Source organism: Rhea pennata, chromosome 4, assembly GCF_028389875.1.
Source record: "Rhea pennata isolate bPtePen1 chromosome 4, bPtePen1.pri, whole genome shotgun sequence".
Lineage (NCBI taxonomy): Eukaryota > Metazoa > Chordata > Aves > Rheiformes > Rheidae > Rhea > Rhea pennata.
Genome location: NC_084666.1, coordinates 50,148,937 through 50,170,860, shown reverse-complemented (window position 1 = coordinate 50,170,860; position 21,924 = coordinate 50,148,937). Strand labels below are relative to the sequence as shown.

The window sequence follows — 21,924 nt, the reverse complement described above, 5'->3', positions numbered from 1 at the left end:
TAGAAATTCCTAGTTCTAACACATTTAAATAATCCATTGTTGTAAAAAGAGAAGATTATGGCATAAACACAGTAGATGTAGTTCATGAGTTCTTTGAAAACCCTTCCAGTAACCTTCACCTAATCAGAAGAGGAAAAAAAAAATAAGACTTCTTTTGAAAGAAAAACATCTAATTTACATAGATAGCACTCTGCATTTGAAATTTTAGTCACAACCTAAAACATCCTTTAATGACAGAACTATCAGAATACGGGTCAGCACGTGGACTAAGATTTCGTAACAACGGAAGTGATGCACAGTTTAACAGTTAGTTAGTTAAGGTTAACTCACTATTCAAAATGTTTAAAATTTTCATTTTCAGATTTGTGTTTTATTTATTACCGGACATAAAATGACTTCAGTTTCCTCACCCTTCCCATCCCCTCATGCTACATCTAAGGATAGCGGCAAAAAACTTTTTTTAAAAAAAACATATTACATACTCTTAAAGACTACAGATCATTCTGATTTTAAATAGGTTAAATTATTTCAAATTTAAATCTATTTCCAGCCATTAAAGAACCAAACTTATTCAGGCAGGCTCATTCTATTGTGAAACATGAAAGAGAAATAAGGCTGAAGTCTAACATACTGATAATACAACAACATTTCTTCAAACTTTTTTTTTGCTAACAATATTATTTCTGGAATCATATCTCCTCACTCCTGTCCCCCAAAGCTATCAAAAGTCTTGTTGCCACATATAAGATGTCCTAGTTTGCCTTACTTCTATCCTCCTATGAAATTGACTATTTTCTCCAACTTTCTTGTTCTTAGTCCTCTTCGAACCTAGTCTAAATATTGGAATATTATTGCTACGACTTTTACATTAAGATCAGATTCACTAAGAACAAAGAATTTTGCAGTAGCTCCCAATAACTTCAAAAGAAACCTGGATAACTAAATGCTATGACTGACTCAAACTTTCAGCCATTGTTTATCAACCACAGGTAAACTATATCCAAATTTACTAACACTTTTGGTTTTGTAAACTACTGCTGCCAGATTGCCACCTTCTTCAAATGGAAAGTCTGGCTATTACTAATGATTAAAATATATGCATTTGTAAGCCTTGAACATGCCTGTAATAGTTTCCAGACCACATAAAACACATTCTTAAATTAGAATGTAAAATACTACATTTTACGTAAGGATTACATAATCAAGGAAATAAAACACTCAAAAGCTAACATGCTCTGCGATAACAAATGTCTAACTGCTTTAGAGAGGAGAAAGTATAGATCTCGTCTAATATTTTCTTCTACAAGCAAACAGAAAAAAAACTTGCCTTGCATCTTCCAGTTTGATCATCAGCTGAAGGAGACTGTGAATGGTTTCTCAAATGCTTAAGGCATTAAGTACATTCATCTCTTCACCTGATAAAGTACTTCAATTTAAATGGTTTGCAAGAAACAACCTATTCCTGTACTGACATCTAAAAACCTTAGTTCCTCTTTGAAACAGTATCCATCCAAAATAAAGATATAATCTCTTACAATTTCTAGGGCAGTCAGGCCACTCTCAGGGAAAAAGGCAGCACTTCAGCCATCTACTGAAGTGAAGCAGGGTGAACCAAAGTGTGAGACAGCAGAAAGTGAAAAAGCAGATAGGAACATACAGAAAGAGAACAAAAACAGACTGAAAGAGAGCACTGGAACATACTACAGAAATGGAGAAGACTGCAATATGTAAGAAAGACTCTGAAGTTCATGTGAATCTAGACTACAAGTGAGGCAGGAGATCGAACAGAAGCACAAGAGGGTGGTAATTTGGGCAACTGCCTTTTATGAAGCATAATCAAGCATCCCTGAATGCCTCAGGGATTCACAGGGGAGGGAAGCAGAATCTCCTAAGCAAAAAAACAGAAAGCTTTAAAAAGAAAATGCTACAATAGTTACATTTTAAGAGATGGCCATACACAAGATGACCCTAAAGACAAAAAATTAAAACAGTATTATCACCAGAAGTTGAAAGATAGAGGATGAAGGAAGAGGACCCATCAACTTTCAGAAAGTAGAACTATCAAGTAGTCTGAAACTTCGGTTCTGTCAAGTAATAAGACAAGAAGAAACAACATAAATGAATGCACTACACAGGTTTGTTACAAAGGAAAGTTAATTAGTCATTTTCCAGTAATATTTTTAATTTTACAGAGGTGCAAAATTGATGAAAAACTGCAATGTTTCCAGTTCCCATTTGTTCTAACATATATAAAGGAAACATTTTCTTTGTGTGAAAGTGGAAAAAAAATCAACTCATAATTTGAGTTTTTTAGCCATACCCATGAAATCTGTCTAGATATAGCTACAGTTAAATTACATTAAAAAAAGAAAGATTTTTTTTTCAAATAATGCAATGAATATTAAACACTTAATGTTTGAAAATCTAGCCATGCTAAATTAATCCTGTATCAATTCATCCAGAAAAATTTAAGATAATTTAGTGATTGAGCTTTAAGTATTTCACTTTGTATCCCACTAATTGCTGGAACACAAGTGAAGGGAATATCACGAAAAAGGGTCTATGGTAATAGTAGCAGACAGCTCTCAAGCACCCACGTAAGTAAAGGAAAGTAGGTCCACTCAACATGAAGAAAATCATTCCCTCAGTGCAAAGGGCTCTTAACTAAATATTGAAGAGAACTAGATTTTTAATCTTCTACCAGAAGAGAGTCACAAAACTGCACAGGTCTAAAATTGCATATTACACAAAAACGTAGCTCGAGTGAGACCTGAAATGTTAGCAAAAAAAGAATTGCATCTGAATGCTACCAAATAAAAAACGATCCTACTTATTTCTTACAAGCAAGAGGTCAATAAGCAAAACAAAAAACAACAACAAAAAAGGGCTTAGTAAAAGCTTTTCTCCTGTGTCCCCAGAAGTGATTTTTCTTTATTGGGGGGGGGGGAAGCATTTGTTTCTGAGGGAGTAGAGAATGATAGGGGATTGCTTGGGAGCTTTAATTGCCTTTCCTTGATTTAAAATCCCTAAACCTGTGCAGACAACTTCTGGCTCCTACAACAGTATATTATAGAAATAGTATAACATTCTTATGCCTGGATAAGGACTTAACTGGTGACAGCGACAAATACTCAATGAAGGTGAGTGGCACAAAAAAAATGATAACTAACATTATCTAGGTTTGTTATGGTATGCCAGCTCTCAGTAAGCAAATATAGAGGAGTATTTCATAGGATCCTGAGCAGACCCAATGCTAAATTCAAGAAATACTTACTCTTTGAGAAAAAGAAGTGCAAGAGATTGTAGTGAGAACTATTTGTCTAACTTACAAATGCAATGTTAGGTCTTATCTGAGAAAGATTCCAAATTCATAAACATGTCTCACTGAAGATATATTTTCTTATGAATTAACTTTAAAGGAGAAGAAACAGGAGTATATCTGTCAGAGAGGTTCATTTGGGTAGCTTTACAGGAGCCAGAATACATTTCCATGAATTTGTAAAGCTAGAATCAGGACTGCTGCCCAGTGGAAGCATTTCATTTTGGATCAGCACAAAATATCCTTTTCTTTAATGGATTGGAAGAAATGCAGCACAGGGGTTTGACCTTTTGCTTGGTCCCTCTCACAAATCCATATGAAAAATGCAAGGCTAAGTTCCATTGTTTACTGTGGAGGTCAGATTTTGGACTCAGCTTCACTCAGAATGAATTCTATTTGTTGATTCCTTTCCAGGAGTCAAAGATTCTTGGAGTCACAGTTCACTAAGAATGAACAGTTCAAGAAGATATTTAGATGGAGCTAGACAATTGGGTTAACTATATTACTGCAAAAAAGAAAGTCTCCTAAAAAGAAGTCTCTTAGGTAGCCTTAATGCTGCGTTCAACAACAGATATGCTGACAAACTCCTAAATTAGATGAGAATAGAAATGAAATTGTACCTTATATATTTCTTCAGAATAATGGGGGAGGAGAGGAGAGAAAAAAAGGGGGGGGGCAATGACTACAATTGAAAATTTGCTCACCATTGAGCCTACTAATCCCAGAAGGCAGAGATGCTCTAAGATATCATCTTACTGCATATAAACATCAAGTAGATAACTGCCGTTGAAATTAGATTACAAATATAAGTGGTTTACATCTATGTTTTAAAGTCGGGTGGATGCATACTCTGCTTAATTTGATTCTTCTATGCAAGTAAATCCCCATCTTCTCTTGTACAAAACAGGGAAAAAAAGTTCAAAAAAATTTCCAGAGCAGGAGATTTAAGCACAGTAGTGTTGAATTTACCCATAGCTTATTTATGAAAACCTCTCTACTAGTCTAAGAGACATGGTAACTGTCATTAAAAAAAATGGGGGTTATGTTGCAGCTGATGAAAGGACACAAAACATAAAAGGTGGAGTTTGATTTTTTTTTTCTGGAATTCTTACTTAAATGTCCCTTGATGTCTTCGCTACAAGGAAGTAATACTAGTGAAATCAGACTGAATTTGTACTGATTCAAGTAAAGACACTCCTAACATGAAAGCTACACATAGACCAGAAAATAACAAATGGTGAACAGACTGGTTCCTAATTTCTTCTACATTGGAGCTACTTTCCCCATTCTTACTACTATGCTATTTAAAAAAAAAAAAAAAAAAAAAAAAAAAAAAAAAAAAAAAAAGCAGTAAAGACAGTCATGAGGTGTTCCTAGCAGCTGCTGCTGCCTACAGGTTGCCAAAGTGAAAAAGATGTGTAATGACCTCCAGTACCAGTTGAGATGGCAGCATAAAAGTTAGTTCTTTAAGTATGTAGAAAATTCTCGATCTTTTTGTCTCCTCTTTTATATGTTTAAACCCCAAGTAAGTGTCAATGGCTGGCTTTCCTCTTTGAAAAGTTTTTATGCTGGGTTAGTACAAGCACCCAAAGGGATCAACATCAATCTCTGATTTGACCTTTGTTTAGTCAATTGCCATTCTGTGCTGTTTGAAATCATCTAGTACACCTTCTAGGGATTACTTTCTACAATTAAAGTCAATGAAGACAAATCAAAAATCAAAGCTGGTTATCTATAATTCACTGTTTTTATTCTTCCAGTCCCAAATTACAGAGTTTGTGAGAAAAAGCTCAAAATGCCACTGCAAAATAGTTCCAATTGACTAACAACCTCTCCAATTTAGAAAGAAAAGAGCGATTAGAGAGCAAGCTCTGTCTTAATACTTCATTTGACACACAGAAGCTCTCTTTTAGGTCTTTCAAGACAGATGCTGGAGTTCAGGACTCAACTCCAAAAAGCTCTTTTACATATAGAACCCCAAAACAGGGATAATTTTGGATGTTTCCAGTCCAAGTAATGTCAGAAGGATGAAAAAGAGGGTGGTTGTAGAACATGGCAGAGAAGAAAAATAGCCAGATAAACAGCACATTATTTAACAATTCACAGGCTGTATCCAGGGCCCTTTATTTTTCCAAGACCTTATCAACAGCATGTTGCTCCTGGAAAACAGAAGAAAAGTCACCCATCCTAAAAACAGGTTCTTGCTCTGCTAAGTAACTGGGATAAAATTAAGCATCTGCACTCATCTCATCATTCCTCCAACAGGCTTCCCAAAAAGCCAATATATGATACAGCAAATGAACAAAGAGAGCAAAGATTTTTAGGGTTTCCTTAGCCAAAGCCTTGACGTCTACTTGAGCAGAAGTCTCCTCAAACACCCTAGAAAATGCTAAACTTGGGATTCACACAGCAAGTGTGTGCTTGAGGTGAGACACACACAATTGCACTGGTAGCCAGAAACTTCTCTTCAAATCTTTACAAGCAATGAAATCTGGAAGAAGAAAAAAAAAAGGGGGGGGGTGGGGGGAGGAGGGCAAGATTACCACCACAATTAACACGACATGGAAACTCAGAGTGAGCTTCTCAGTGAAAAGATCAATTCTTTTCTCCAAACAACCTGCTGACCTAGTTTTTGTAGTGCACATTATTGCAGTACATTATATGTTCACAAAAAGTTACAAAAAAAATGAACTATAAATTTTTGCATAGTTTTCTGTTAAACATAGAACACATCTAGTGAAAAAAACACTATTTAATAGATAACCAAAAGCATAGTTTCTATGCTAGCAAGTGTAGACATAATTTTCATTGGCAACTATACTAGAATTCTGGCAGTGTTTAGTCAGCCAGATAAATGAATAATTACCTTGAGTATCAAAATAAACTAATATATTTCCTAGCTTAAGCCTTGTTATTTGCTTTATCCCTGTGACATATGACATCACCATTTCTTTTTCTCTTCAATTTCTTGAGCCGAGAAAACTAGAAACTGCCATCATCACTCCCTGCATTCAACCGTTTGCTTAAGAGATCTCAAATAAAATGCCCAAGTACAAGAGGATTAAAGAAAAAAGAAAAGTAAACACTGCTACATACTACAGCTTGCAAGTGAATAGTATCACAAATGTCTTGTGAACTACAGTCTAACTGAATTCTGATCAACTAAGAATGATCTGATCCAGTGTTGTGAAGACATTCCACACGAGCCTGACCATTGAAACCCCAGTATCAGCTGCAATATTGGATGCAATTGTGCTATTTTAAATGTTGAGTAGCCTACACTCATTTTAAAGGGGCGGGGGGGGAGAAAGGAAGGGATGGGGTTAAAATATTGAAGCAATAAAAGTATTTGAATTTCTCTTCTGTCACGCTATCAACTCTTGCCCCCTGCACACACCTTATTCCTTATTGTCACGTTCTGTTTTCAAAGAGAATGCTTAAGTGTAGTGGCAAAGAGCATCCATTTTTTTCTTGATATAACATTTGTTTATATTGCTAAAAAACAAATCTCTGCTTTTCTTACTTCTGAAGCATTAATGATTATCTGCAAGAAGTATCTAGTGAGCCTACACTGGTAAACTGTAATTAGAAATCCCTACAATCTTTGAACACATGGACCAACAAATATCCCAGTGCACTCTCCAAACACAGAACCTTTATTCTAACAGGAACATTCAGTAAAAAAAATGATGTGTGAACAGCAGACACTGATGTTCACACAAGCATACTGCATACAACCCAGCAGGCGATTTTTGTTTTTTTTGGATTATGCTCTTGAGGTGCTGGCACAATGGAATTTCAATACCATAATTGCTTATTTCTGTGTGCCAGGCTCTGAAATAACAGGTAAAAATAATAATAAAGAAAAGAACACACAAAACAAACATTCTCTTTTTTAAATTACAGGAATCACAAAATAAAATGTTTTTAATTCTCTGGCACAAACGATGTAATTTATAACCATGACACAAATAGAGAAGCACAAAAGAGAAAATACAGAAATAACATAACGTTCCCAAGGTTCAGTTTACAAGGACCTCACACAAAGTTTTTTTCTCCCCCCCCCCTTTTTTTTTTTTTTTTGCAACTCTTACTAGAAACAGTATTATTTGCTAAAAATGCAGTAGCTGCCAAAAGCTATGATCCATCTAAAGCAAACATGTTTAAGATGGAAATAGAGTGTTAATGCAGAAGAAAGACAGAATTGAGTATACAAGTTTTCTTTTAAAAAGCGTTGAAGTGACTGTAGGAGAGCGTTAAGTTTGTTTTTTCAACTTTCTAATGAAAAATTGATTGCATTTGCAGATAAGCACCTAAATCATAGAGAAGTACATTAAGACAATAACAGAACTAATCAAATTTCAGACTTTCTAATTAAGCCTCTTTTTTTTCCCTACAGAAGGTTATTGGGAATTCAACACTAGCCTTGGTTCACATGATAGAACAATGGGAAAATTTTCCGAATGGTTGAACGCTAACCCTGACAAGTGTGGAGAGCCAACTACAATACATTATATGGTAGCATAACCTGCCACCCACGTTGCTGAGAGAACAGCTTTCAAACACATGCACCGAGCTGTAAAACCACAAAATCCCTTATTACACATTGTCTCTTACTTAAGGTGAAATATACCATCCTTCTTCCCCTCCCTTAGCCCCCTCCAGGCTTTTTTTTTTTTTTTTTTTTTTAAAGCCTTCATCTTTGAAGTTTATTCCACAGCTAACTTGACTGTTTTCCAGACTTTTTTTTTCCAAATGTCATCTTTCCTGTTTTGTTTTCTAACCAAAATAAAATCATCTTTTAAAGAGTACAGAGTGAAGCTTGTTATATCTTCCACTGTTTTTTAATACTGTTTCCACCTGTGTGACACTATCCAACATTTTTAAAGGAAGTGTTAGATATATGACTAGTTCATTCATGAAGACATTTCTGGAGTGAAATATTTTCCTTTTTTTAAAATAAAGTACAAAAAACGTAGTTCTAGCACACTTTTGATTGGAAGTCTAGATACTCTATTATTCACTGTGATTCTTTTCCATTGTTATGCAATACAAATGTATTTAAAAGATATGCTGCCACAGGACGTATAGTTCTGGACACCAGCATTAATGCAAGCCAGCCATTACTGTAGAGTGACAAACATACTCCACCCACATTACAACATGCTGTGGTTACCAGCCAAACATCCTTGTCTTTTTTTAAAAAGGGCACACTATAACAAAAGCAGATCAGCAAAACAAATCATACAAGGGAACTTGAGATATGCTAAAAGTAGTAAAAATTGTTAGAAAACATAACTCTGGACAGGGAAAGTGAAGTCCTTAATGTTTTGGGGAATGCATATAACCTCGTGCTATAAAAAAAGATTAACTAGGAAAAAGTTTTGTGTACCAACTTTTTTGAGTAATGATTCCCCCCCCACACATCTGTTGCTTGAATCACTGCATTCAAAGATAGTTAGAGGATACGCATAGTTTTCATTCGCAACTTTGCTGGCAATGGGAAATTTATCTGCAAGTGTTTCTATTATACTGACAAGGTCAATTAGTCCAACAAACTATTGGTTGTTCTGTCCGATAGCTCAGTGTATTTATTCAATCAAGCACATTTATAACCCACAATTGAATGCAGCCAGTTACTCTTGTAAACAACTGTCCACAGAGATTTTGCTACATTTTGGGAAAGTAAAATAAAAATACACTTTTATTCCCTCAGTCTAATAGTATGTAAGTTTGATTACAGCTTGAACTGCAGGGAGTGAAGGAGTAGCTACTGTTCTAAAGCTATATAATCTATTGTACCTAAATACATATATTCAGATCAATTCCTATGGGCTCAAGAACATTTTACTGATCTCCCTAGGAGCTCCAAAAAGTTTATAATGCTATTAAGAGAGATAAATCAGCATTTCTGCTCTACTGAATCATTAAAAAGAAAAAGTAGTGGTTTAAAGCAAACAAAGGGATGCTGTATGTAGCACAAAGGGTTAAAAACTATATAAAATGGGCCTACATGCTTTCACAAAAGCAACCAGCACAAGAGAAGTTTTAAGAGCAAAATGGAATTCAAAAAACTACAAATCAGACACATTCACACACAGGAAAAAAAAATAACTGAAGAAATATATAGTAAAAGGAAAGGAAGATCTTGCAGATATACAACACAGCTCTTAAGTTTCTGTAGCCCAGAAAGAGTTCAAAATATTACTAAAACAGATAGCCCTGCTGCTGGAGAAATATGCAAAGATGAAAAGTAACAGACACTAGTCTCATAGAACTTTTATCATCACATACTTGTACTTTGTTCACATCTTGTGCAGAATCTTCTTAGAAAGAAGATTCTTCTTCATTTTCACTAATTAGTCATAGTAAAGGGCTAGTCTCTAAACACTGCTCTTCAGTATTCAAGCTCTCCCTAAATCCTTGAGCAATATAAAGCAGGAAGAAGTTAAACGCTGGTAATCTTTTGTGGCAGTATTCTACCAAGTTAGGGAATTGTGCAGTTACTGTAAGAACTGAAAATCCTGTTGTCACCACCTGAGAACTCTGTAGCACAGGAGACAACCCCAGGAATAATCAATGAGCAAATACGGATTCTGTAAAGCAATCAACTTGGTGAACAATGCAGAAGTATACAGAGTATCTTAATTGAATAGATACTGTGGAGATCTAATGTTAAAGCACTACTGATAACAAGGATATTTTTTTCTGTGTAACTTTTTCAGAAAAAGTTGAGTCAGTATAGCTTGAACTCCTTACTTAAATTGATGAACAAATGGTAACATGAGGTTTTAAGGACAGGAAGGAGGAATGTTTTATTTCGGCTTAAAGCATCATACACATCTACACATAAAGTTCTTTCTTCAGTTATCTTTTTTTTTTTTAAGCAGATGGAAATTATACAATGCAAGCCAGGCAATTCTAGAAAAAGATTAATTTGAACAAAACTGTCCAGCATTCACAAACTGGGACCAATGAACATCAAAATTACAACTTTAAATCAGTCAGGTATAATCTGGATACCAAATGTGTCTTTGTGAAACAACTAGATCAAAATGAAAACAGATAAATATAGGCAAATTTCTCACCTGGCTACTTTGTACAGTAAGTAGGAGAATAGTTTATTTACAAAGCCTCTTGAGAAAGCCTGAATAAGCATGGCTTATTTGCTGCATAACCTTGGGGTTGGAGCTCAGGGTACAGAGTCTGGATTTTGAACGGCTGTATCTACACTTACCTGTTGAGATCAAAGCCACAATGCATGTTGGAAAATTGCCCAGGCACATTCCTGAGTTCCCCCTTACACAGTTAGCCCACAGATACCACCCAGATATACACAGGGTTATCACCTGATATGTACTCAGACTTGGGATCTCAGTTCAATAGCACAAACAATTGGGGTGACATAACCATAAACAATTTCATCCTCCTACAAAAGTGTTGAAGAATATGCCCATCTAAATTTTGAAGTTAGTTGCATATACTATACATTTGCTGTAAGGCCACAACTTTATCACTACTTTTTAAATTGTTTTCTATAAAAACAGTAATAGTGTTCTTTAGTACCTGTCTCCCTCCATCTCACACATAGCAAGTGCAGAACACTATTTATATCCTGCTCCTTTCTGCCAGGAGAAGAGACTAAAATTGCTTACAGCACCGTAAGCAGATGTACAGAGAGGCCTGCATTAAAATTTATTTGAATTCCTCCAACTTGTTAGAAGATGACTTCCCTTCATTGAAAATACACATTGTTTTTCTGGAGTATTACGTCATCCATACCAGAGTAATATCCATGACAGAAAAACTTCCAAAGAACAAGCTTTTTAAGGATCTCCTTCAAATCTTCCTGTTAGCATTTCATGCACAGAAAGGGAAGGAATCATGTAACCAATCACTGTAAAACAGATATGATGCAGCATGTTAAGTTATTGACACAAAACTATCATAGATCAGCAAGGTGTCTTGCCTTTTCTCACAGGTGGTAAAGCATGGAGAGAAGGTCTTCCACTTTTACATCAAAAATGTATATTTTCTAATTAGTCTTCCATAATAGAACTTAGGTTATAGTCCCAGGAAATGCTTTCGCAAATATGCAAGATTTTGTATTTCAATCAATTCCCAGCCTTTGTATTCTTCAGCTCCCTTGAGCTCTGTACTCTAAATTCCTGCCCTTCCATGTAGTTGTTGCCACTTCCTTTTGCATGCCTTTTCCTCAGTTTCAGAAGGTAATGTCAGAATGACAGTATTCAGGACCACTTTAACGTACACCTGCTTGAGTCTTTGTATGCAAGAAAGTCCCTTCATAAAGATTTTTTTGAATGATAATATAGAACAAACAGCTTCTCATACGCAACATATGCCACAGCAGAAAACTAAAGCAGAGTTTTGTTTTTTCCTAGGATCCAATGGAAAATAGATATTAATTTCTCTTGAAATACCACTTCAGAGCAAGCTTGGACAAAAATACTTTGGAACTTCAAGAACCATGCACCAGAGAGTCTTCCATTCTTCAAAGATGCAAGAGCTAACATGGGTTCCCCCGTCTGTACACACACCTCATGCACAAAATGGTGTTTTAGATAACTGCATTTCTCATAATAGCATAGTAAACCCTATTCCAATGTAGACAGGGCATAAATTCAGCTGCAATTCTTTCCATGATTTCCTCAGTTTGAAGCATACACTAATTAAGACTACCAAAAGCTTAAGAAATATGAGTAGGTATCATCTACAATGATGATAACCCCTGCAGGAAAAGTGATGTTAGGTCATTAAACTAGCCCTTCTATAAACAGGGGTTCATGTGAACATCCCAGTGAAATCAAAACATCCTCTATTGGGAGGCAGAAATAAGGAATACCAGCTGCCTCAAATGAGAACACCACTATTTTCCTGAATTTGACTCCTCCACTCAGCATTAAGCACAAGGTGTAATAACTAACCAGTGGCTCATCCTACTCCCCTGCTTTGCAGATCTCCAGTACTGTCCAGTTTCAGATGCAAGCAATGTATATTGCCTGCATCCTGGTAAAGTAAATCCATCCCAACTAGCCAAACAGCAAGATAACAATCAAAACAAGCTGGTGTGATGACCTCACCTGTACAGCATCCTAGTGGAAGACAGACAATGAAACTACGGCTGAATATAACCACTCACAGTCTTACCATGAAGTTTAGTTTGCAGAAAATAGGCCAAACATTTTAAAATGGCATTTTGAACCAGAGGAATAATTGAGGGTTGGACCTCCGCATCTTTTCTTCTACAGAAAAAGCTGAAATCAAGGAGGAAGAGTTCCTAACTGAAATACTTGAAGCCTAGTTGGAAAACTAAATAAAGTAGTAACAACTCAGTACTCCATCTTCAGAGCAACATATTTTAAAATACACCTGAAGGAATGTTTGAACAGAGACTCCAGAAGTACATTTTCTTGATTCAATAGTTCTATAACAAGTTAGCATCTTCTTGTCCTTCAGTATCTAAGTTTAACTCCCATACAGAGGGCAGGATGAGAATGTCAGCTGGTGGATTTCAGAAGTTGTCTGGAAAAGTCTTCACTACAGTAAATGGACAGTCTTGAGTAAAGAGATCACAATAGGGTTCAGACTCCCTAACGTCCTTAAAAGCTCCTTAGTTTGGGTGTTCTGCCTGATGATTCCCTGCTCTAGATCAGCATCTGTTATGTCAGCAAACAAGAATCCCTGTCCGTGGTGCTTGGCCAAAAAAACATGCCAGCAGGGATACCACTGTACTTGTCTGGAGCATCTGGTCAGAACATTTAGAAATCAAGACAAAAAAAAAAGGAAAAAAAAATTAAAAAAAAAAGCTAGAAGAAACTGAAAACTAAGTAGACAGCTATTCAACAAAACAAGCTATACTGCCTAACAAACAACCCACACTGCTGCCAGCCAGAACGTGTTAAAATAACCCAGCTTTCACCTGAGTCTTCAAAGTCATCTCAAGAAACAAGCCCTTTCGAAAAGATTAAATAGGCTTTTGTTCCAAGAGTAAAGTATACAGCAACTGAGCTAAATTAGGCCTCTTCCAAAGCAAAGTTTAATACTTTGTATCATTCTTTGATGCAAAGTCTGCTGTGAAGGAACCCCAGTGGCAAAGTATCTTCTTCCCACATAAGAGTTATCCATCACTGGGCAGCAATAGACCACTGGACATCTTTACAGGCTGCTTGGTAACAGTGGGAGCTACCCTGTTCCAAAAGAATTACTTCAGTTTGAACAGCTTCCAAAATAGACAGATCTTGCTTATCTTGCTTATTTAAGCTGCAGAAAGCCACAATGCTATCTGCATGCAGACTTGCCCTACTGCATAAACAGGGCACATTCGTGGCCTGCTGCGCTCTCTCTCACTGTGATATTTCTATTCATTCTCTTTTAGGTCTGAACATCAACATGTCTTATGCTCCAGGTGCACTATTATTTTTTAGGCAATTTGAAAGGCTGAGTGTCCACAGAGCAATGTCATGCACTAGCAATAGTTTGTTCTTATCTTGTTGGTTTCTCTGGACTAGGCAAACAACTAAGTGGAAATACACACACACACTAAATCAAAAAACTGTGAGAAAGTGCAAAAAGCGCTCTATCACAGTGGAAGAACCAATTCCTCCTGGAATGGGAGGCAAGTTATTGTCACCCTGTCCAAGGCAGGAGACCTAAGTATATTACCAGGATGAAGAGGTACAGAAGTTAAGGTATTCCCCTTGCTGTTTTATATATCCTTTCTGTAGTTACTAGTTAAGCCAGCACAATGCCTCCTCTCTGTAAAAACTCTAAAAAAGACTTAAGAGGGACAGAAATGGAATGAATGAAATTCACATAAGCCATTTTAACGGTCAATTGACCAATATGCAGTATTATACATGGTCTCAAAGAAAAGGATCATTCACTAAAGCAAGGAAGTAGATGAAAGTCAGTACTTCCACCATCACATTTGTTCTGTGGTTATTTTATTATTTATCAAAATAAGCCACAGGCATTTTACACCATTCCAAAGAGCTACAATGCATTGCCCTCAGGTCTTTCTGTAGCAAAATGTTGTATTATCCGCCAAAATGTAAGTTGTAACAAGTAAAAGAAAACAGAGAATTAGAAGACATAATTTATGGTTAGGTTCACTGCAACTGATCTTGCAGATACGGTGTTAATGCAGAACCACTGTCAAAACTGTACTGCAGGTGACTTTCTCAAGTGACCTCTTCACTTGTATCAGCTAATGTTTCTCTCAACAGGAGTTACGGTTTCCTTGATCAAAACTTATTTTTGTTTACTAATCTTGGCTTTATGTCAGCTAGGAGTTGCAGCAATGCAGATAACACTTTGTTCCTCTGAACACCTCATTTCTTTTTTTTTTTTTTTTTTTTTTTTTAATCCTTGGCCATGACTTTTATCACTTTAACTTTTTATACAGCCAGAACTATTTAGAACAGGCAAGGTTGTTGATTTTAAGATTTCCAAGCACTAAGTTTATTTTTAAACACACCAAAACATGACTGAATAGCAGCTGTCTGTCGTCATTGCTCTTTGACCCCACAGCACATCCTCACCAGAGTGAACCAGCACACCATCTTGCAAGACGAGAGCTTGCAAGAGAATTTCATCTCATGCAACTTCACCCACACATCTCAAAATAATGTAACAGCACACTGTCAAAAGAGGAATGGTCTCTAAACATTGTCTTTTCTATAAGACACCTAGCTGTACATACCTTCCATATTATGTGAGTGTTGGTGCTCATAAGGTGTTCCTTTCAGTCAGCTCAATTTACCAAGCTGTCAAACCATTAACAGAAGAAGAAAGTTTTCTATTATGTTAGTAAATTCAGATGGCTTAGCAATGTATCCAATAAACATAGAAGCCAGTTCAAAGGAGGCAGCAGAGCCACACAGTTAAGAAGAGAGGAGCTAAGTCTCTTCTTGGCAATAGATATAGCTGTTGTGCTCAGCTGTCTGACATAACCCTGTAGGTGCTAGAAGTACCTGAAATACTTTTAAACAATAAACTACCTCAAGTGGCGAAAACTATTCCTTTCCAGAATGCTGATCTATTACATCAGGCTCTCAATGCCCAGCCTTAATCTGTTATCAATAATTTATAAAAATTTGATACAAAAGCCTAGCATGCCCAAGATAACATCACTCACCACAGTAAGCTGCCTTGATCCTGCACATACCAGAAGTATTTTGTCAAGTTACGCTGTTATCGGCTTCAATTTGCTCTCAGAAGAGAAGAGCTGCATCCTTGACTAACACAAGGGAAGGCATTATCCAGTAAATGAGAGTATCCTCATAACTAAACAGTAATGTCAGACTACCTTGGTTTTTAACTTGAATAACAGGAATTACTTGACAAGGCTTTCCTGAGGACTTCAGTGAAACCATGAAGACACACTGAGGGCCCGTAACTTGCATTAGTCTTAACAGTGCTCATACCTTACCTGCTAGTGTGATGCACCACTCCCGTTAGACTTTAGTCTAACTAAAGTACTTTCCGTACTGTAACTGGGGGCCTGTTGATCAACTACTCCTACTGCAGTGCAGAAATAAGCCATGTAGGACGGAAGCAAATATTTAGTTTCCCCACTCACACTCAGTACAGTTTGTGAAAGGTAGTGCACGCACGCACATCTGTGTGCAAAAACACAAGAATTCTTCGTAGCTCTCCAAATAGCCTTTTCAGGCCAACAGAATACACAAAAAAGTCTTACTACTTAAGAAGTAGACAAGTAGGCTTTCTTTTTTTTTCCCCCCTCTCCTGGCAGCAGGGACTACTAGTACTTCGCTGACATGACAAGAAACCTTCTTTAAGAAAAAGGGTTATGAAATATTGTTTCCATTCTCCTATCTGTGATTCTAGACCAAAACATGTAACTAGCTAAAAAGTAGTATTTTTTTATTTTAAAAACTATCAGCTATTGCACAGTTTCTCTCAAGCAATCTGATGGTGCTGGGAGTCCTTTGTCATTACTACCGGTAATAAAAGTTTTTAAAGGACAAACAGCCTCAGTCACATCTATGCAAGCCTGTTGTCTTCAGCTCATTTACACATGTGTAACTAATTCAAGTTTAGTAAAGAATAAATGCTAATGCATAAGAAAAAAATAGATTCCAGATTACTCAATCTTAGCCCAGTTGGCTCTGCATCAGTAATAAAGAATCAGAAAATGTTCTGTGAGGTTTACCATAAATTCTGAAGATGATCTCTGAAGAGAACATAATGTTTGTAGAGTCACTGCTTAAAGTACATATTAGCAGAAAACATGTAGCAGTTTTAATGTTTTATCCCTGAAACACTGAAATATACACAGGCAAAGTATTTCCCTCTTAAAATTTAAAATATAAAGCTATACATTTTAATAACTCTAATAACACTTATTACATAGAATTGTACATAGCATAGGAAGAGAAAGTTTGAATGTATTTCTCAACATAAACATAATACAACTAACAAACTCATTTTAGGGTAATTAGCAGGTAAAAAAATATCCAAGAATACACCTAACCAGCAGATTTAACAGTAGTAGTTTTAAGAGCAGAAAAAACATGTGATCAAATGAATGCATAAAGAAAAAAAAAAAGAAAAAAAAAAAACCACTTTCCATGATTTTTTTCTTAAGAGTGTCTCATCTGTAAGTGTGTTAACATCTTCACTAGCTGCTGCCAAAACACGTACACCACATTTCATTGTGGAGTCCTACATAAGGCACAGCAGAATATGGAACTCTGGAGGGAGTCTCTTTCCAGAGAGTCTCTACTTCATTAAGCAGCTTTAACTGTGGGATAAGATGTCAGTGCCTTCTCAGATGTGAACTGGTATGAAAATTCACTGTTTTCAGAAAATCTGACCCACATCTCCTCAGATTGTTTTTTATATCAAAGATGAAGAACTGGCTGGTACAAGAGTTCACAAGTATCTTGCTTTGCTGTCTAAAGTCTCTACATTACCTGCTGACATCAGAGGCCACTAAAACCAGGTGAATATACCCCAACACCCTACCTGCACTTAGCATTGTAGCACTTGATTTGTTTAAAGGGAGATGAACTGCTGATGACCCACAAGTCTTAGAAAGTTACAAACATAGCAGGCAGAGTGTGATTTGAAGAGATCAGAAGTCTCTTGCAGCAACCTTTTCACTCATATCATTACAATATGAAAATAATTCACCATGAGAAACTGTAGTAACTCAAATCATGCACTGAAGTTTGGATACTGCTCTAAGAATGCTCCTGCAGACCATCTTGTTCAGCCAAATTAACTGTCCCACTATGTGGGGGAGCTCTGGAACTGGAAATGAGAGGATATTTGCTCCTCAAACTTGAGCGCTGTGATACAAAGGCACTTAAATTAGAGGAGAAGGCTTACTGCACACCTCTCAACTGCAGAACCGTCAGCTGAGCAAGGGAATGATACTGCCACATTACAAGGACTGTTCTCACCTGTAAGATGGGGCATGAACAACACATCTCAGAGGAAGAAAATCTTTTATTGAGAAAATAACTTCATCTCAGGTTCCAAGGACAGACCTACATAGTAGTCTATATATATATATATATACACACACACACACACTAAAGCTAATTCCATATTAGTGATAAAACCTAGCCTAACCACACATTACATTGTTTTGAAAACTAGACCTTTAGCAAGAAAATTTACGAAGCATCATAGAATTTTTGTTAAGACACTACAAGCCAGGCAAGCATCCACAGAAAAATATAAAACAATTTATTGCAATTTTCCACCCAGTCAATCAGTGCTGAAACTAATCGAATCACTGTATAATTAGGTAGACTTGCTCTGAAGAACTTGTAACAGTTCACATTGCTTTAATGACTTAACTTTGTGTCAGAGAGGCTGAAGAAAAGATGAAGTTTCAGTACTGAGGAATAATTTAAAAAACACATTTTGAATATCTAGCAGATTATTTGAATATCAAGTAGATTAAGAAATATAGAAGTTGATGCCAATATTTAACATCACAAAGGCCACAGAATTAGCAATTCATATTTACTGTAAAGTATCACACGTCACTAGTAAGCAGTCTGACCGTATTTTCCCCTTAGTTTTGAAGCATAGGAGTGTGTGTTATGCATAAAGATTACTAGTTTCATGCAACATTACACCCATAATAATATATCACAAAAGCAATACATAAATTTCTAGTAATTTCTAGTAGTTTTACTAAGTACATTATGCATAAAATCTTGTTATTGACATGGAAGAAATATGAAATATAGCCTGAAAAACAGCAATAAACTAATATGCTTATAAACAACACTGCTCAAATTCAAAATATCTCTACAAACGCATTATATTTTTTGTGTAGCTATTTAATAACACATATACCTTCAAAAGTGACTGTTTACCACTTTATAAGCAGCTTTGTATGTTACTGAGGTTATATACAGAATGCTGTAGTAAGGTTTTGTAAAAGGTTAACCACTATTGATAAGCGCACTCAGGCACAAAAATCAGAACCTGATAATTAAGGACAACAATGACATCTAGCGGACACTCTGAGAACAAACCCATGGACTAACACAGCCAGGAAGACTCAGTAGTTTTCATTATACAGTGTGTAATTCCCAAATTGTGAAATTAAGAAGATGAAAAGACAGAACATCCAGTTGATGAAAGGCACTTAAAGCAATGTGATGATTCATTTCTTTTCAAAACAGTATTTCAAAAAATAAATGGTGTAACACCCTTGGCTTCCAGGTTTAGGACAAAGGTACAATTCCCAAAACTTGAAAGAACACCACAAATCAGGGAAAGAATATATTTTCAGTGCCACTGTAACAGAGGCATATGTTTACTACGTCACTTATGCTCACTGCCTCTACAACCTTCTTAGTTTATGTTCTTGTTAGGACTTCGAACACAGGAAAAACAAAGGAAAACACCCAAAGCCTGAACTCAAACCATTATTTAGCACCTCCCTTTTCTGGTCACAGCTAATTCTTCTTTCTGTAAGATTTTACCATACAGGGGAAGTAAGTTAAAAGCCCTGCAATGTATGAGGCAGTAGCTGTCAAGCTCCGAGATGACGAATCTGACTTATGAGGCTACAGTAACTCAGAATTATGCAAGATATCTGCTCGTGAGTAACCCAATTCGTTTACCAAGCTAGCTCCTATAAAGATCATTGTTTTAAATCTGCTTTTATTATTTACCAAAATGCTAGCATATATGCAAAACTAAGTACTTGAAGTGATTCAAATCTGATCATAGTTATTCCATTAAAGAATTTTTCCACTGACTTCACAACCAAGTATCACCATGGATAAATACTTTTGACTTACTACAGCCTTGTATATAAAAATCTTAACAAAACACTACAAATCCACTTTTGACTATGTCCTGTTTAAAGTCTTAAGTATCAAATTTCTACATTTACAAAACTGGAAATTGGATTATGCATCACATTGTCAAAAAGACAGAAGTACTGCATCTCTTCCAAAATTTGTGTATTGCAGTGACTGTCTGGCATAAAAGCATTGCAAAAGATCAAAACTAACATCCAGAAGTAAAATATAGTTTACCAATATATCTGACTGTAATTTACATTAAGCATCCAATTTATAATAGTATCTTTCTTGTTTTAAATGGGTTTGGAATAGTGTTGCAATTCCCCTAGTCCCACCACCAATAGTGACCAGAGCCAGTTATTAGCAATTATGCAACAAATTGTCACTAATGCAAAGATTCTTCAGCCAGCAGAATACAAAAAAAAACTTAGCATAACTCACTATCAGGCCTTGTGCCTGTATTTTTTTTTGCCAGGATTTCGAAACAAACTCTGAGTCAGGTACTAGTTAAGACCACTAGTACATCCAGCCTCCTAAAAGTAAAAGTCACCTGACTGCAGAGGTACTTGCATACACAATACACTGCCATAACTAAAGTCCCTAGTCCTAAGTTTTGATTCCTGGTGAGACTCAATAGTTGAGCAATCCATTCATGAAGGAAGTTTGAATTCACTTGCTTAACTGTTATTTAGTCTGGTTTAAAACACTGTTGTAATTCTAAAGTCCTCTTTTGAGGTATGCCATCCATAGGGTCTTCAGATATTTCAACTGACTATTTAGTCCTGTTCTGGAAAACCACTCTTTAATCCTATTACAGGATTGACATATCAAGTCTTTTATAACCATGCTGCTAATGGCACCTGACAAAACAGAAGCCACGGTTACATTTACAGAGCAAAAAACAAACCCAGTCACCTTCCCCCTTCAAGAACAATGCCATATTTCACCTCCAAAACCATTTCTACTACATCAAATGACCTAGTGAGATCACACTGTTAAAGACAAAGTGAAACATCATTGACCTACCCGGATCTCCTGGAGGTTATGAAAGTTATTTCCTACTCTGACAGAGATTTTGCTTGGAGTGTAACTTTCATCAGATTTGTAGTCTGCATAGATACATAAAGTCTTCACTGTTGTTTTTCTTCTGCAAGAAGTAACAAAAGCTATTTAAGTATCCTAAGGAAAAAATATCAGGAAGAGTTTGCTGCTGTTTTTTAACAAGGCAGTATTCAATTGTGTTTTGCTTGTATTAAGTTTTGCAACATCTACTAGTTTAAGATCCTTGTTGTTACAGCAATTGTGTGTTTCTATACATTAAGTTCACACACAGTTGGCCTTCATTATTATCCTTTGTCTGTCTACAGAAATGTGAAGAAATCCATGAAAAGGTCAAGATGCCAATAAAACACTCATATGTAATGTAAAGTGTGTTTAGTTTACTAAATATGAGCCCTGTTAACATACCAAAGAGTTCCACAGAAGGCAGAGAAAGGCGACTCAAATGCCTATCCTCATCTTAAGAGTTTGGTTAAAGAAAAGGACTGAAAGCATTCCAAAGCTAGATGCAACAGCATAAAAGAGTACAAGGATCCTCAGATAGTCAGTTGTTAAATCATACAAGCCTGCTTTAAGAGTTGTTATCTACCCTTCAAATGACAATCAAAGAAAGCTACAGAGTCAGGATCAAAATTTTACCTTACATCAGTAAATACAAGACTGTTACAAATGGTCTACTACATTCCTTTTCATTGCTTATTTAGGCATTTAGCAGCATTATTAAAAAAAAGACACACACACAATATCATCTTTATAAACATTAACTGTCTTTTTGCCAGCTGGGTAACACAGGATTAATCCTTAAGACCTTGCACTTTCAAACTTCTCATCTTTGCAAATCAGCAAGTTAAACAAGAAGCCCTAACCCATACAGAGCGATTTTAATACCTAAATTGAATGTTCACCAAATGAGGCTGCGATCCATCTGACTGCCAATAGGTTTCTAGATTATCATCTCGTAACTGATCCACTCCAAACCCTATGAAAAAAGAAAAGGTTGTGATCCTCAGTATCTTGTTTCTGTGACATAGACATCACAGACAACTTTTCTAGAGCTGTTACAAACCCAAAATACATATCCTAAGTTACAACAAGCAAGGAAATATTTCTAAATAGCCAAGTTAGAAAGAACAGGGGACTATCAATAAAAGCTTAGTACTAAAATATCTTTATCCTTATCTCCTATTGAGGTCTGTGGCATTTGAAATCACTCAGTACATCCTG

At 36.1% G+C, this 21,924-nt stretch overlaps 1 protein-coding gene across 2 annotated transcripts in view; it reads right to left on the bottom strand.

Moving 5' to 3' along the window:
* The window catches only part of ANAPC10 (anaphase promoting complex subunit 10), a 266,250-nt gene that overhangs the window by 237,233 nt on the left and 7,093 nt on the right, over positions 1 to 21,924 (bottom strand). For both annotated transcript variants that reach the window (XR_009958294.1, XM_062574767.1), the window contains exons 3-4: positions 21,589 to 21,679; positions 20,668 to 20,788 (exon numbers count right to left, since the gene is read on the bottom strand). Coding sequence is in view for 1 of the 2 variants with exons in the window: in XM_062574767.1 (XP_062430751.1) it covers positions 20,668 to 20,788; positions 21,589 to 21,679 (212 nt within the window). In the remaining variant the exon portion in view is untranslated. The remainder of the gene's footprint in view (positions 1 to 20,667; positions 20,789 to 21,588; positions 21,680 to 21,924) is intronic.